Source organism: Armigeres subalbatus, chromosome 1 (genome assembly GCF_024139115.2).
Source record: "Armigeres subalbatus isolate Guangzhou_Male chromosome 1, GZ_Asu_2, whole genome shotgun sequence".
NCBI lineage: Eukaryota > Metazoa > Arthropoda > Insecta > Diptera > Culicidae > Armigeres > Armigeres subalbatus.
In genome coordinates this window covers 159,775,734-159,792,200 of record NC_085139.1, presented here as the reverse complement: position 1 = coordinate 159,792,200, position 16,467 = coordinate 159,775,734, and the positions used below count along the sequence as shown (strand labels likewise).

At 42.4% G+C, this 16,467-nt stretch overlaps 1 protein-coding gene across 1 annotated transcript; it reads right to left on the bottom strand.

Annotated features, from left to right (window-relative positions):
* Positions 1-7,415: 7,415 nt before the first annotated feature.
* On the bottom strand, positions 7,416-8,240 carry LOC134206674 (uncharacterized). Its single transcript, XM_062682400.1, has 3 exons — positions 8,091-8,240; positions 7,858-8,024; positions 7,416-7,776 (listed from the first exon to the last, which is right to left on the bottom strand). The coding sequence occupies exons 1-3, from the start codon at positions 8,238-8,240 to the stop codon at positions 7,416-7,418; spliced, it is 678 nt and encodes a 225-aa protein (XP_062538384.1).
* Between the last annotated feature and the right edge of the window lie 8,227 nt (positions 8,241-16,467).

The following is a 16,467-nucleotide window of genomic DNA, read 5'->3' as shown; positions in this document are numbered from 1 at the left end:
TGACACCCGGTATAGTGAAGAGAGACGTAAGTCCAACGTCAAAAACAGACAGATACGTGAACGCACCAAAATACGAATTTTTAGTTCTAACATGAAATACGCTAGCGAAATATGGTGTGTCCCAGTGGAGAACACTAAGGTGTCCGCCAACAGATGGTTGCGGTACATAAGTGTTTTTGGGTGTGCAAGATCTGGAAGTAAGTTAGTAAATGAATTTCAAATAATGGGTCTTTTGGATTTCGTTGACCTGCTCCAGCATGATACGGAGCGTAACAATATGGTCCACACATGATCTACTAGTGCGCGAGCTCGAGCGGTTAGTTTTCTGGAAAACAGTCATCACAATTTGAAAAATAAAACACTTGAACAATTCTGATGTGACTTGCTAACTCCAAGTCCAAAATCCGACTCTCTTCTTTATTTACAAAAACGTTATTTATAACTACTGGCTATTGTTTACAATGTTTCTCTCATTTTCAATAATGTTGCAGAATGTTGCATGCTACCTACATTTACTCTCATGTGACATTCTGCTCCGAGATCATTCGTACTCTCTAAATAAACAATTAGGGGAACTGTTCTGATCTCCATCTCACTGTACATATATTCATCTCATCGCTAAACAAAGAAATGCGGCACCAAATTCGCCGCTTCTTTTTGTCAACATGCGTGCTCACTGCTGAAAAAAATCACAAAAATAATAAACAAACTAAATTCCCTTCAATTGCTTCGTTTTTGATGGGATGGAAATAGGAGCTATGTGATGAAGTGGCGAACCGTTCCCCTATTTAATAATTAAGTCAGCTACTATTTCTAGGCCAGCTTATTCGCCATGTTTTGCTTATACTTAAATATCCGTTGTTTATTTTCAACAGCGGTTGCTATTTGATAAACATAAATGGACAGGTTCCAACCTGTCCAATCTTTCATTTTGTTCGTTTATATGACATACTTCAAAAATGGAAGAAAAAAGATGATTATTGCATGGCGTTTCGGGTCGCTACACTAGGGCGGAATCCTGCTTGATGCCGTTGAATAGTCGTGCCTTTTAGATGTTTTTTAGGATCTTCATTAGGATGTCTCTAAGTGATCAAATCAACGTTTCAGCTGATCAGTTGGGTCGGTTAAAAAAAAATGCTAAGTTACTCTAAAAGACATGAGAATCACTAGAAGTATGTCCCGTTGAACATTCCTGATCATTTGGCAATTTTGTAACTTTCGTTTTCAAACAAACCTAACTAGAGAGTTCACAGAATTTGACCCACTCTTGTCGTGAGCAACATATTACAAAATTCTTTTATGGTGCGGATTTCAGTTGTCTAAGAAATCCACCAACTCCAAGCTGGAAACTGCCGTAGTAGGATCGGAAGACGACACACCAGGTTGAGAGAGTTGGAGCTACAAAAGCTCAAAGCCGAGTTCGAGTTGACTTCTTGCTTACGCAATGCGGTCGGGTCTGAGCTTGTATGTGTGTGTGTGTCTGTGCGCACCCACGTACCAAAATGTAGCAAAAGTGTCACTCATTTTTCGGGCACTTATCCTCAACCGATTTGCTCGCAACAAATTGCTTCCGACGCAGACTTCTATCCTATTCTTTCCTATTGAAAATTGGCCAGATCGGACTATGGGCTGGGAAGTTATGCCCAAAATAATATTTTTCATTCGCACGAGAAAGGCACCATCTCTGCTAGGTGGATTAACCTGGGTTTTAACATTTATTATAGCAAAACTTATGATATCTAATTACACTGACAACATTTTGTTTTATTTTCGCTACAACATTCGCTAGAATTTAATTGTCATTATACTCAAGACTAATATAAAAACCTTCATCCTCTTCTTGCGCTTTCCATAAACTGTACACCTTCTGAATAGAAAGTTTGTCAATATTAATTCTTATAATGTTATTCGAAAGAACAACTCTGTTTGAAAAATTGGATCGTTAAAATCCCGTCACATTAAGCTCTTGTACATGATTTGATTTCTTATTGGTTAAAACGCTCGACAATATTTCTGGTTTGTCAATAACAAAATTGTGTTTCAATATTGAATATGCTCACTTAAGGGTTAAACGTTTTGTTAAATTGAAAGCTAAATTCCTAAAATTGGAGCAAGTTTTAGCCTGACTTTTCGACTCCTTGAATTTAGCCTCAAACGTCAAGCAGTTCAAGTTGCATACCCGATCTAGAATGCATAACAAAATTATAACAAGAGGAGGTTTTTATTTCAGAAAAATATTTTAACAAAATGTGTTATAAATTTTGCTGGTTAGTTGTTAAAATAACAAAAATTATATCTAAAATACCTCTAGCCGTAACATAATCAAAACAGAGGTTGATACCTTCATATCAACATTATAACAAACGTTGGTATAATTTTTCTGTACAAAAATCTACTTTCAAGGTAATTGCCTACATCACGGATAGAAATCTGGCACGCTACCACGACAGATTTCCATCCATAATGTAGGCAATTAACTTTGTTCCAGCTATGTACTAATATCGAGCGGGTTCAAGTTATACTGAAGGTGATAACCTCCGATTTTTTTTTCAATGTGTACAAAAAATGTAGGCAATTATTTTGGGAAAATATACATAACTAATGTTGTTATAATTTTGATATGAAATAAAACTGGGTGAAGACTCATTTTTATCGAAACATCTAATTATAACACACGTCGTTTTAAATAACAACAATTGATAGAATTGAGTTATAATTTTGTTATGCATTCCTGATCGGGTATCGATACGTTTTCTTTGCATATTGTTGGGTAATGTACTATGTTTTATTTATTACCAGACTAAGGCCGGAGTGGCCTATGCAATACATAAAAATCTTCTCCATTCAGCTCGGTCTATGGCTGCACGTCGCCAACCACACAGTCTGCGGAGGGTCCGCAAATCGTCCTCCACTGTAATATACTATGTGATGCATTTCATTTATCGGAATTAGGAAAACAGCTTTTGAACAATCGGTCTAACTCAGTCATGGTTTCTTGTAAATCGTCTATCATTTTTAGTGTTAAATTGTTCGAAAAGGAAATGTATGATAATTTTAGCATAGAGGAAATCAGAGAAGGATACAATTCAATAATTTTTATAATTTTCACGAAGATGAATAGAAACGAACATAGTAACAACCATAGTTGAGAGGCAGACTGACTCAATGCGTTGGTTTTTGATCTCAAATTACACAGTGTAAGGTTCGGAGACGGCTTGTTAGCAATTTCAGCAGTACCATATTCAAATTCTTCAATTGCATGATTTATTTCTTGCACAGTCATAATTTTCTTTTGAAAAACAGCTTGTCGAAACATTCATTACCATCGGAAATACGCCTTCTAGTAAATCGTGCATTGGATCAAAGCTACAGTTATTTGGCTACCGGGAACATTGGAGGCGTTGTAATGCGCATTGTTCTTTGATTCCGCACTGTGAACTTGTTTTCTCATTATTTTGTATACTAACTAGAAAGTTATCAACACATTCTACTGTACGTTTTTGACGTAAACTACGTCTAAGGGGAAGACTCGGATACAGGGCGTAAAAAGAAAATTTCAAATTAGGGGACCGTCACGCATGTAAGAATTATTGTAGCATTAATAGGTCTGAAAGTGATTGCATGCAAACAAATGACAACTCGTAAGCAAACGCTCGCTTGCAATGTGTGACTTCTAAGCGTTAAAAATTTTCAACTCGCAGAAACGAAATTGCGCTTGCTAGTGCAGCACTAGCAAATTTTTCGCTCGCAAAATTGAAAACGTTTTCAGGTGGCAGTGTTGCACTGCAAAAATAGGAATGAAATTAGATTTTGTGGCCGAAAAACAAGTTTTTCGTTTTTGTTTATATTTGCATGAGAGTAAATCTGTCATTTGTTTACAGTAAAAAATTGCTACGTGTGACTGCAATTGCGAGTGCTCTCAGAAATCATTCGCTCGCACGAGTGACTTGCTTGCAACGTCTGACGGAGCCTTTACGAAATCATGTAAGAATTGTAACATTAATAGGTCCTTTATCTTTCAACTGATTTTAAAGATTTATATATCAATCAATTCGTAAGCTTTCCAGTAATTTGCCAGTAATATTGGAACTTATGATTATGAACGCTAAACTATCAAAAATTCAAGTTCTTTCATGTATCATGCATCCCCTATACAGCGTGTTCCAATCCTTGGTAATTGCCTACTTTTAGGGTATTATCAATTATTGAACTGGAGTGTATGAGTGGGGTGCTCCAGCTGCTAGACAGTGGGTCCCTACTCCCTCACTGCTAAAGGGAGGGGCTGCTAAAGCTGGGTAGTAGTGTCGGTGGGATGGTTCCTTCTCTTCCATATGAAGCAGAATGATTGGTATAGTGTACTATATTTGGTTTTACGTAGTTTACGTCGAGCGGCCGTGTCTTGTACATATACAACCCCAAATTTTTCGAACTGGTCACTATAATAGCCTTCCTTCCTTCCAACTTATAAGACACATTCTGCAAAAAAAGTTTGCAGATGGACTTTACAAACCAAAAATTTCATGTATAGCTAGTGTATCGCCAAGCACATTACACGTTACTACTCGCAAGATCCACCGATCATTATCTGTAGTCACAATAACACCATCGTCGGATTCCAAAATCAAAAGATCGTCAATCTATCGCTGTAGTACCTTGGCATACCCGTGTTTCTTTAAAACAGTTGATTTAACTATTAGAACCAAATACATTCGGTTCAGAGCTGAATTAATTTTCGGATCGAAGTTTTCTACTTTCATGTAAAAGTTCGTCATCTTGTTCCTTTTCTCGAGCCGAGAGGATTGTTGTATTCCCCCTCATCAACATGAAACGATAATCTACTTCCATCCATCTTTGAAGGAGTGAAAAGATCCGTCTGTCCTTGGTAATTCGTGTAGTCCAGTGTGTCGATTATTGGTGCATAATAAGCTACATCTTCGTGTTCTATCACTTTTAGATCTGCCTGATCTCTGGACAACTTTCCTTGAAATTTTCTTGATTTCTTATGTACCATCAGAACAAGTTTGTTTTTTTTTTAATATTTTTGCCTTTCTCGTACAACAAAGTTGTATCGAAAGGCTATCATTTCAATCTAAAAACGAACTTTTACAGGAACATCTGATAGTAAAGTTTCTTATACCATTCGATTCAGTTTGATGAATCGAGGTGATGTCTGTGTGTGTGTGTGTTTTTTTTTCTCTACCTAAGCAATGGAGGGGGAATCTGCTCAACATACATCCTGGGTTGTCCAGGAAGTGCAGGGTTAAGGACCACCTCCAACAGCAAACGAGGGAGGCAGGACATCCCCGACCCGCTAAACCGTTTCCATTGCCGCCAAGCCTATAGTCCCTTCGATACAACTCGAAAGTAATGCTTCAAAGGGGGGCCAGTGCACAACGCACCCTCGAGGTTAGCTGCGTATCTTTGCACCCCCGAACATCGTGACTCGCTTTTTTAGAAGAACACCATGGTATCGTGCCAGCGCATTGCTGGCTTTCCAGATGGCCTTACCACGCCCTATGTCCTCAGAAGGTGGGAAGGGTCGACTTTGCGCCTTCTTCCTTCTGCACGGCTGGTATCAAGAATGATTATGCCGCGTGCACTCCAAATTGACCTCTCTGCGATAGGGCCTATTCGCCAATACACAGAGGGACTTGCCGACGCGGTGCCTACGCCTGCCCCAGCCTTAACGAGGACCCCTTTCCGTCCACGAGCGCGGAACCCGCCCGGTTGACCGATGCCGCGAAAGCGACGATACCATGCTGTTCTTCGCGCGGCCACTTGTTCGATAAAAGGATCGAGTTCGACCACAGGGCACCGGTACGACCCATGAACCCTCCGACCCTCCGAACCCTTGGACTACCTCTTATTTGCGCCTGAACCAGCCATTCCTCGAGTCCACGCGCCACTTTCTGTGTAGAGACGATTCAGACGATAACCGATAGAACGGCGTTCCAGCTAACTTCATCTTTACACATCCTCTGAAGTAAGTTGCTCGGGCAAGATGTCCGAGTACTTAGCCTCGTCCGTCTTGATGACTAGGGCATCGCCCCTGGAGTGATTGGCGCCTACCTTAGACTTCTTGCTACCATCATTCTCCTGGGCCTTCTTTTCGGCCCTTGACGTCTTCGGTTTCCTCTTGTTCTTGACCAAGGTCCAGGAGGCGTCATCCCCCTCTATTTCCCTGGTCTGGTGCGGCTGAGAGCTCTCAGCCTGCCGTAACCCCTTACTACCGTCTTTCCTGGGTGGACGGACCTTTCCAGGTCCTTCCTCCTCCGGTTTTGGAGGTACCTGGCCAGGGTTCAGCTTCCCAGCCCCACTACCCTTGTTCGGGGTAGTAACCCTCCTAGGCGGAGACCTGAACAACCCACCTCTTGCGAAAGGGTTGTCGCCTACACTACTACCACTAAATGAAGAATTGATTTGGTTTTCCATTTTGGTGCCACGAGTTGCTCGGGAAAAGAGGTCCACCACGCCAGAGCCCAGCATGACACGGTAAGGGACAATTACTGTGGAAGGTGCCCAGGTACCCCACAGGCTCCGTTAAAGGCCTAGCTCATTATTTCACCCCCCTGACCATGCATCCCCTCGGCACGGGTCGCTTAACCGCTTGGGATCCCCTTGGTCGCACCCCCTCTCTCTAGCTGATGTCAGAAGGACAACAGTGCCCCGTGGAAGCGTGAGATTGGAACTTGTGAGGACCAGAGCTTTGTAGGTCGCTCCTTCCCAGATGTCAACTCACCATTTCGCAGCCCATGTGTGCGTGCATGGGTGTTTTTTTTATTGAGTTATGACACTAATGTCTGCACTTCCTCGCAAAACTGCTTGGAAACATTCACCGTCACCCCTTGCTGCCTGCTAGGGGATTGGGCTCTGGGGTATCCGCCTTTTATGTAATCCGTGTTTCTATGGAAACTTGCTTCCACTGTGATGGGAGGAAAAACCTCAAATGAGGGAAAAAACCTCCTTTCCTAGCTTTGCTATCTTGCTCCTCCTCGGAACCGCAAGATGCCTCTTCTACTACGAGCTCATTCGAACTTATCATCAAATCTTTCTGTGTTGATGCCTGCACTTCTCCAGTACTACCAATCTGCTTTACTTCGGAGAAGTCGGCCTGTTGTGCTGTTAAGCACCTCTCCTTGGCCTCCACTTTGAAGTGGTTGGTGTCTCGACGACTTTAAACAAATAATTCTTCGCGATCCACTTGGTCTAGTCCCCGAGGGCGGATCTAGCCTACTCCGACAGAGAATTCCTCGGCGAAGGAGTTTCTCCCACACCGAAGCCAACCAGCCGGGTGCCAAGGTCAGTCCAGCGATTCCGGTGGAACAGGGCGTCCGGTTCACTGGTGCCCTGACTACCCGTCGCTGGTGGTATTTTGTTTCGATCTACTCAGTCTAGTCCCCGGCGGTGGATCTAGCCTACACCGACGGAGAGTTCCCCGACAAAAGAATTTCTCCCGGTACCGATTCTCTTTGGTCGTTGCGCCATTTCTTTTGCAAAACAGATGATATGCGCGATACTACCCTGTCGACCGCATTCCAAGTGCTTTCCTCTCGACACATTTCTTCAACAACGTTCTCCAAGCTTAAGCCGGTTATTTCCCTTCGTAGTGCCTCAAACCTTGGACATACGAAGACCACGTGCTCCGGCGTCTCTTCGACGTTCTCACAGTTCGGACAGAACGGTGAGTTGACATGCCCGAACCGATGCAGATACTTCCTGAAGCATCCGTGGCTCGACAGGAACTGCGTCAGGTGGAAGTTTACCTCGCCATGCTTTCTATTTATACACGTGGAACAATTTTGATTCACACGGTAGCAATTGCCCGTATAAAAACCGACTTCAGTAGATTAAAATTGCAGAATGTGACACAGATAGCCGGGAATCCGTATTCTGTGCAGCGCTGCGGCAATAGCTTCAAAACTGGCGCTGTTGAACGCATTCTTCACGTCTATCGTAACCACTACGCAGTATCGATCTCCTCTTCGCTTCTGTTTGGACGCTTTCTCAGCACTTTCGAGTACTGCCTGAATTGCATCCACAGTTGATACTCTTTTTCGGAATCCGAACTGCATCATTGACAGTCAACCCACACCCTCCATACACTTCGTCAACCTGTTGAGGATGATCCTCTCCAGGAGCTTCCCTACTGCATCTATCAGGCATATCGGTCTATACGAGGCCGGATTCCCCGGCGGCGTTCCAGGTTTTGGCAGCAATGCCAGCTTCTGGGTCTTCCACATTTCTGGAAAGTTACCCTCGTCCAGGTACCGTTCTGAACATAACCGGATATGCCAAGATCGCAGCTTTCAGAGCCACGTTTGGTATTCCATCTGGACCGGGAGCTTTCTTCGCTTTCAGGTGCCTCGCTGCTTCTGTCAGCTCGTCATTGGACACTTGTCAATCCTCGGCAATTGCTTCCTCATCTTCGCCGTATGGTGTCGGTGGCCACCTAGTCAGGTCATGTTTCGGGAAGAGACCTTCCACGATTTCCTTCAGCATTACTGGACACATTTCAGCTGGCGTCGACGGGCCTTTGATCTTCGCCATCACAATTCTGTACGCATCACCCCAGGGATTGACGTCTGCTTCTCGGCATAGCCCCTTGTAGCAGTCTGATTTGCTAATCTTGATTGCCCGTTTCAATGCGGTTCTAGCTTCCCGGAACGCCGCCTTGCGCTCCTCTCTTTCTGGTTCCGTCTTCGCTCTCTGTTCCCGCCTGCTGGATCTGAGACAAGTAGCACGCAGCGCACTGAGATTTTCGTTCCACCAGTAAGCTGGACAGCGATTGCTTCTAGGTTCCAGTTTTCGCGGCATTGCGGCGTCACAAACCGTTACCATTCTCCTTATCAGTTCGGCCGCGTCAATGTGCTCGATACTATTGTCCGGATGAAGTGCCTCAACGGTGAGGTCCTTATTAAAGGCTCTCATCTTCCACTTCTGCTCAACGGTCACTCTTCTTCGTGTGGTCGCAGGGTTTCGTTGTCCAATACAATAGCGAATCGCCTGGTGATCGCTATGGGTGTACATTTCACTAACTCTCCAGTTCATGTTCGGCATCAGCGAAGGACTGCAGATCGTGATGTCGATGATAGACTCCCGCCCGTCTCTCCGAAATCTGCTAACGGTGCTTTCATTGCACAATCGTACATCTAGCTTCGCCTGAGCTTCCTTCAGAATGTATCCCCTCGTATTGGTTACTCTGCTGCCCCATTCCACAGCCCAGGCATTGAAATCACCTCCTATAACTACCGGCCCTGCCTCATCCGATCGGCTTGTTGGTTAACTGCTCTAGCATCTGGCTGAATTGCTCCACTGTCCACCTTGGAGGTGCATAGCAACTGCATATGTAAATACCGTTGATTTTGGCAATCACGAATCCTTCACATAAACTTTCCACCACTTCTTGGATAGGGAGTCTGCCCATAACTTGTATCGCAGCCATTCCCGTTCTATCAGCCACCCAGTTGCCGTTATCAGGGGGAACTCGATACGGCTCTGCAATTATCACTATGTCACACATCGCTTCTGTTGTTGACTGCCATAACAGTTGCTGTGCGGTTTCACAGTGATTCAGATTAATCTGAATTATCTCCACTATTGCTGGCCTGCGATCGCCCTCTTGTAGGCAAGGCATTTGTAGCCACCCATCTGATGATCATTCCCTTCTTCCGGTGTGCAAAGCATACACTTGGGTTTTTGCGTGCAGTCTTTCGCAAAATGACCTGTTCCCCCGCATTTCCAACACATATTTGATTTGTTCGGACCCTTACAAGCCCCTGCCCGATGTCCGAAGCCCAAACATTTGAAGCGTCTCTCAGCTTGTTTATTCACTGGCGGGGCGGCTTTCAATGGACATTTTGACCATCCAACAGTCAATTTGCCTACCTCTAGAGCCTTGTTAGCAGCGGTTACTGGCAGACGAATAATCGCTGTTTGTGTTCCCCCGAACGCTTTCCTTATTCGGATTGAAATTTGCACCTCGCCCAGGTTACACTGTGACTGTAGAGCATCCTTGAGCTTTTCTTCCGACGTGATCTCGTCTAGATCCCTGCACATAATCACCATATCTGGGGTCAGGGATTTAACTTCCGCCTCTGCGCCCAACGATTTTGCGCGCCGCTCCTGCATAATCGAGCAATCAACCGCAGGGTCCTTCTTCAATTCGAAGAGCATCTCTCCGCTTTGAGTGCGGAGCAGAGCTTAAAATATTCATCTTCATGAAGCAACTTCAGTCCGAATTTTGACTAACATCGCATGAATATTCAAAACATAGAATGACATAGTCAGACGACTACTCCACGAATTCATTCATTCGACTGTCACTGAATATGTTTACTATGTGCAGAAAAAACATAATTATCATTGTTTATGTTGATGTTTACCGCTGAAAGTGCCTCGCGGATGAAAATCGGATTCAGTCCTTTGTGATAAATCACTTTACTCATTTGAAACGTGTTCAGATTTCAGATAATTTATCAATTCGTGAAATGTGCATAAATATTCAATGACTAATATTCAACTGGATATTGACTGTCCAGAGCCGACTATGAATGTGTCGGAAGTGAACTAACAAATGAAGAAAAATGGACTTCACTAAAAATTTTCGATTATTTTACTCTGGTGCGGAGTCAGTCCCTCAGCTCCGGATCCTCTCTAACCTTCTTGAGGAGCACAGCATACGTCCTTGCATCGTTTGCCTTGACAAGTACGGCTTCCCCCTTCGGTGGCTTCTGACGAGGCGGAGGCTTTTCATTCTTGTTCTGCTCCATTTTTCTCGCCTCTTTTCGCTTCAGCTGTTTATTTCTTTTCTCCTTCTGGCCAACTACGGTACTCCATCCTGATCCCAGTGAAGTAGCGACTGTCCCTCCAACGGCGGCAGCTTCCTCCCGCGTTTGCTTCTTGAGACTGCCTGGCCTCCCGACTCCCGGCGAAGTTGTGGCCCTTTTGGGAGTCATGGAGACTGATGTACTACTAGCGAACGGGTTTGCCGCTCCTGCGTCTGCTTCTGTATGATTTGTTGGATTACTCATTCTATAGGGTCCCCTCTCCAAACCGTTATCTCCACCCATCGTACGTAGTCGCTAATGATCCATGGATTGTCTTTGCAAGCAGTGAGGTCCATGCGAGGGTTGATACGGACGCACTTATATGACCGTCTTCAGAGCAGATCGCGCAATCGGGAAAATCTCAACCAAGATGAATACACCACTAGGTGTTCCAATCTGCCAAATTCACGATTCATCCATCTTGGATTTTAGTATGGGAGAGCCAGCCGGTTTGTTGTCGTTTTGCACTGAAAATGAATTTTTCACCCCCGCCTTCTTCTCTCCCACAAACTTGGCAGATTGGAGCACCTACTAGTGTATTCATCTTGATCTCAACCGTGTTTAGTACTCACCAAGAAAATTGGTGGACGAGTATTGAACGTATTCGGAGGACTGCTAGTTGTTTACCGAGACGGAGGCGGCCGTGCTGTTGGCCCACTCGCCATTTCAAGCCGGTGTCACCCTTCCTTACTCAGGGAGTAGAACAGCACGACCGTCAGCCCAAAATCGTCGTTTCCAATCCACTATCTGGCAATCGATAACATTTTTTTCTGCCCATACTAAGCTGGGCCAGTCTACTACACAGGCAAATAGAACTTTAAGTTATACATTACCTACTATTGTTACTTGCTATTGTAGGAATCTGGGCACGATAGTACCTGGTGTACTTGCAGCAATTGCAGTCCAGGGCTGTACAAGGCTAGAAAGCATCAAATCTGAACAGTTTGTATTTTTGGTTCGAGTGGTTCGAAATTTGATACTTAGTATATGAAAATTTCAACATATTTGTAGTTCACTGCCAAAATTGCAGCTTCAGCTAGCATATCGGGGTACAAAGTTACAGCTTGTCAAAGTTGACCATTTTGTATGAAAATCAGCCTCTACTGCTATTTATATTTTGAACACAGGTGTACAACGCTCGTTGAATCAAAATCAAGTTAGAGGCTCTTCATATACCACGTGAGCAGGTTTTGATCATTTGCAGATACCCCCTCTCCCAGCGTGAACAATTCCTCATATAAATTTACAAAAAAAATGTATGAACTGTGGGCGGTTTACCAGGCCTGCGCAAACCTCCTGGCTAGCCGGAGCGCGGGGGTCGTCGTTGATTTAGGTCTGTTCAGATTATTTTCCCACATCAGGACTTGGGCTTGTGCGCTTTGAGTGGAATACGGTTGCTTTGATATGGTATGCTTGCGGATACATGCAGCAATTTATAGAAGTTTAACAAAACTCACTTAGGAACCACACCACATCCTAACCAAGTCCCATAACTCGCAGTAGACAGGGAAGGAGTTGCCAAGCTTTTGGACCTAGTCTATGTTTCTCCATAACTAGAGGAAAACGGTTCGTTTAGAAACCATGCACTACATTAAGCATTGAAATAGCGGTAGACTTGGCATCCCTCGTTAGTATTGAGAAAACCACAATCCACTACAATGGACCTTTTATTTGTCCAGAAAGCTAATTAATTTTTTGAGACTATCCTAGTATAAATGAATCAATATGATCTGACTGACGCTAAATGTTCGGATACCCCACAGGAGGTCCATAACATTATAAGCTGTTATGCTTCAAGCTAGTCATCTCTTCCGCACAACATTGTTGTTCACGAAAATTTGTCACCACTATCCATGCAATCAGCACCATTGGAAAGTAATCAGCTGTACCAATCAATCCTGTTGGGAACATTTCAAATTCATCCAAGTTTCCAGAAAATTAAATTGCACTCCATTTTGTGCCGGCTTCATTATGCCGTGATTTATGCCTAATGGTTGCACAATCAAAAGCGTAAATTAATCGCATGGGGGAGATTGAAAAAAAAGCTTCACTCTTATTGAATGGCAGCCACTGTTTGCGCTGATCCCGGTTCAATGAAAAAACGGTTTGTCATCAACCTGCCCTTGTATGTCAATGAGCTGGAATCGGTGGCAGAGCACGGGGAAATTAATTGGAGCATGCAAAATTTCATTCATTACTCTTCTATGAACACGCTGATTACGAGCTGATGATGTACTATTAATAGAAATGCTTTTACGCGAATTGGGTTGATCCTCGTTTAAGCGACGTTTTTGACGAGATGGAATTTATCCTACAAGCAATTGGTGTCGTTTGAAGTACAGCAATCATTTCTTCAGCACATTGTGAACCTACAGCGTAATTCGGTAACTTTTCAGCCGCCGCTCTAAACCGTAACAACCGTAGCTAGATCTAAATTAGAGAACAAGAGCTGCTCAAAAAGTCACGAACCAAGCTCTGCGGTGGAGGTAATGCAATATTAACTTGATTGTACGTGGCATATTTTCCCATTCCGGAAGAAAAACCATCGTGAAACCATCTTTTTTCTCTCGAACTGCTCGTCAACGAGCCAGCGGCGTGCACTGTGGGTGGGGAAAAGGGTTCCAAAGGACCAACGAAGCAGTGCCCAATTAATTCTGATTTTGAACCCTCCGTACGACGCTGAGAAACACAACACCCGAATGCTACCCACCAGGTGGGAAGGCATCATCGCATCGCAACGCAGTCAGCACACGGAGCGGTTTCCATTTTCTTCGTGTGTTCGCTACCTTTATCCTGGGTAAATAATGAAATGTCTGTGGCGAATCGTCTTTCCGCTCTTCTTCATTTACCGCCACTTCATCTGATTACTGTGTTTGCGTTTGCACCTGGCGTCAGGATAGGTGTTTCCCAATTTTCTACTCAATGAACCCGAAAAAAGGGATTGGGACCGAAGTGGGGTTTTCAATGATGACGATTGGTACTCGCAATCTGTAAAATATTCTGTACATATTAGAATATTCTTCAGCAGTCTGGGCACCATACTATCAAAATGATACTCAACGAATCGAATCAAGTCAGCGCAAGTTTATCCGCTTTGGTCTCCGATTACACAATTAGCGAAATTCCTATTTTTACCAAGATATTAGAACCGATGCATGCTTATAAACTTAAAATCACTTCATGTTAAACGAAATGTTGCAAACGCCTGTTTTATAGGAGATGTGCTTCAAGGCCATATTGATTGTCCTGATCTGCTAGAAAAGATTGAAGTAAACACATGAAATCGTAAGTTTTGCACACTCCATTTTTGTACATTCGTGCTTTTAGAAATAACTACGGATTCAATGAGCCCATCAAAAGCAGATGTGTCGCGTTTTTAATAAGTGTAACGACGTGTTTGATGTTCATGTTACTCGTATAACTAATAAGAAAAAAATAGGAGTTTTTGTGATATAGTGCACACTTTTTTTTTTTTTTTTTTTTTTTTTAACTATTTTTATTTGCTAATTATCTAATACATGCATTCATCTCTTAGACTAGGTGTTCCGTGTTTTCTTAACACTATCATCCTTATTTGCTATGTTACTTTTTAGTTATTATTAATACATTTTAATTGCCTCTGGCAGTTAGAATTTTTCCTCTGGTTGAATTGAACCATGTAGGAATTACAATGTTTTCAACTTAAACTAAACTTAACCTATTTTATACTAAGGGTACAAGGAGCTAATCATTGCTATAGAAGATTGCAACGATTTTTGTCTAAAATTGGAAATTATTTTGTTGGACATTTGTTGCAATGTCTCAATATTAGAAATTCTATGAAGTTCATTGGTACTATACCACGGAGGCAACTTCAGAATCATTTTCAAAATTTTATTTTGAATCCTCTGGAGTGCCTTCTTTCTGGTATTGCAGCAACTAGTCCATATTGGCACAGCATACAACATGGCAGGTCTAAAATTTGTTTATAAATCAAAAGTTTGTTCTAAGACAAAGTTTTGATTTTCTGTTTATAAGTGGATATAGGCACTTAATATATTTGTTACATTTGGCTTGAAGGCCTTCAATGTGATTTTTAAAGTTAATTTTGATCTAGCAGAAGTCCTAAATATTTAGCTTCGACCAATTGATTGGAACCCCATTCATAGTGACAATATGTCTGCTAGAAGGTCTCAAATAGAAAGCTCTCGGCTTATGTGGGAAAATTATAAGCTGAGTTTTGGAAGCATTCGGGGAAATTTTCCATTTTGCAAGTAAGTGGAGAAAATATCCAAACTTTTTTGCAATCTACTACAATGACACGAAGGCTTCGCCCTTTGGCTGAAAGGCCCGTGTCATCTGCAAACAAAGATTTTTGACACCCTGGTGGTAAATCAGGTAAGTCAGAAGTAAAAATGTTATACAATATGGGCCCCAGTATGCTGCCTTGTGGGACACCAGCCCTTACAGGTAATCTATCAGATTTAGTATTCTGATAGTTTACCTGCAATGAGCGATCTGATAAATAATTTTGGATCAGTTTAATGATGTACAGAGGAAAATTAAAATTCATCAATTTTATAATCAAACCTTCATGCCAAACACTGTCAAATGCTTTCTCTATATCAAGAAGAGCAACTCCAGTCGAATATCCTTCAGATTTGTTGAGCCGAATTAAATTCGTTACTCTTAATAACTGATGGGTGGTTGAATGCCCATGGCGAAAACCAAATTGTTCATCAGCATAAATAGAATTGTCATTAATTTGAACCATCATTCTATTTAAAATAATCTTTTCAAACAGTTTGCTTATTGAAGAAAGCAAACTGATTAAGCGATAACTAGAAGCATCAGCTGGATTTTGTCCGGCTTCAAAATTGGAACAACTTTGGCGTTTTTCCATTTATCTGGAAAGTATGCCAATTGAAAACATTTGTTAAATAAATTAACCAAAAAGGATAAAGAGCTCTCAGGAAGTTTTTTGATAAGTATGTAGAAAATACCATCATCACCCGGGGCTTTCATATTTTTAAATTTTCTAGTAATAGATCGTACTTCATCCAAATTAGTTCCCAACGAAGGGTCAAAAACATTCTCTTGATTGAGAATGTCTTCGAAGCTCCGTGTAACCTGATCCTCAATTGGACTAGTGAGACCTAGACTAAAATTATGGGCACTCTCGAACTGCTGAGCAAGTTTTTGAGCCTTTTCGCCATTTGTTAATAAAATTTTATTTCCCTCTTTAAGCGCTGGAATTGGCTTTTGAGGTTTTTTAAGAATTTTTGTTAATTTCCAAAAGGGTTTCGAACTGGGATCCAACTTCGAGACATTATTCTCAAAGTTGGTATTTCTCAGAATAGCGAAACGTTTTTAATTTCATTTTGCAAATCTCGCCAATAACTTTCAACGCGGGATCGCGAGTTCTTTGGTATTGCCTTCTTCTCACATTTTTAAGACGGATCAGTAGCTGAAGATCGTCGTCAATAATAATGGAGTTGAATTTAATTTCACATTTAGGAATTGTAATGCCTCTGGCTTCGACAATTAAATTTGTCAAAGATACGAGAGCATTATCAATATCACTTTTGGTATCGAGAGGAATATCAACATCAAAATTCCTATCGATATACGTTTTATAGAATCCCAATCAGCTCTATGATAA

Excerpts from the sequence above, each read along its gene's own strand:
- LOC134206674 (XM_062682400.1), bottom strand. The coding sequence starts at position 8,240 with ATGTGGAAGACCCAGAAGCTGGCATTGCTGCCAAAACCTGGAACGCCG. Across the intron at positions 8,025-8,090 it reads TGACGAAGTGTATGGAGGGT|GCAGTACTCGAAAGTGCTGA; the intron begins GTGGGTTGACTG and ends GATGCAATTCAG. Across the intron at positions 7,777-7,857 it reads GGCTATCTGTGTCACATTCT|AAAGCATGGCGAGGTAAACT; the intron begins GCAATTTTAATC and ends GTGTATAAATAG.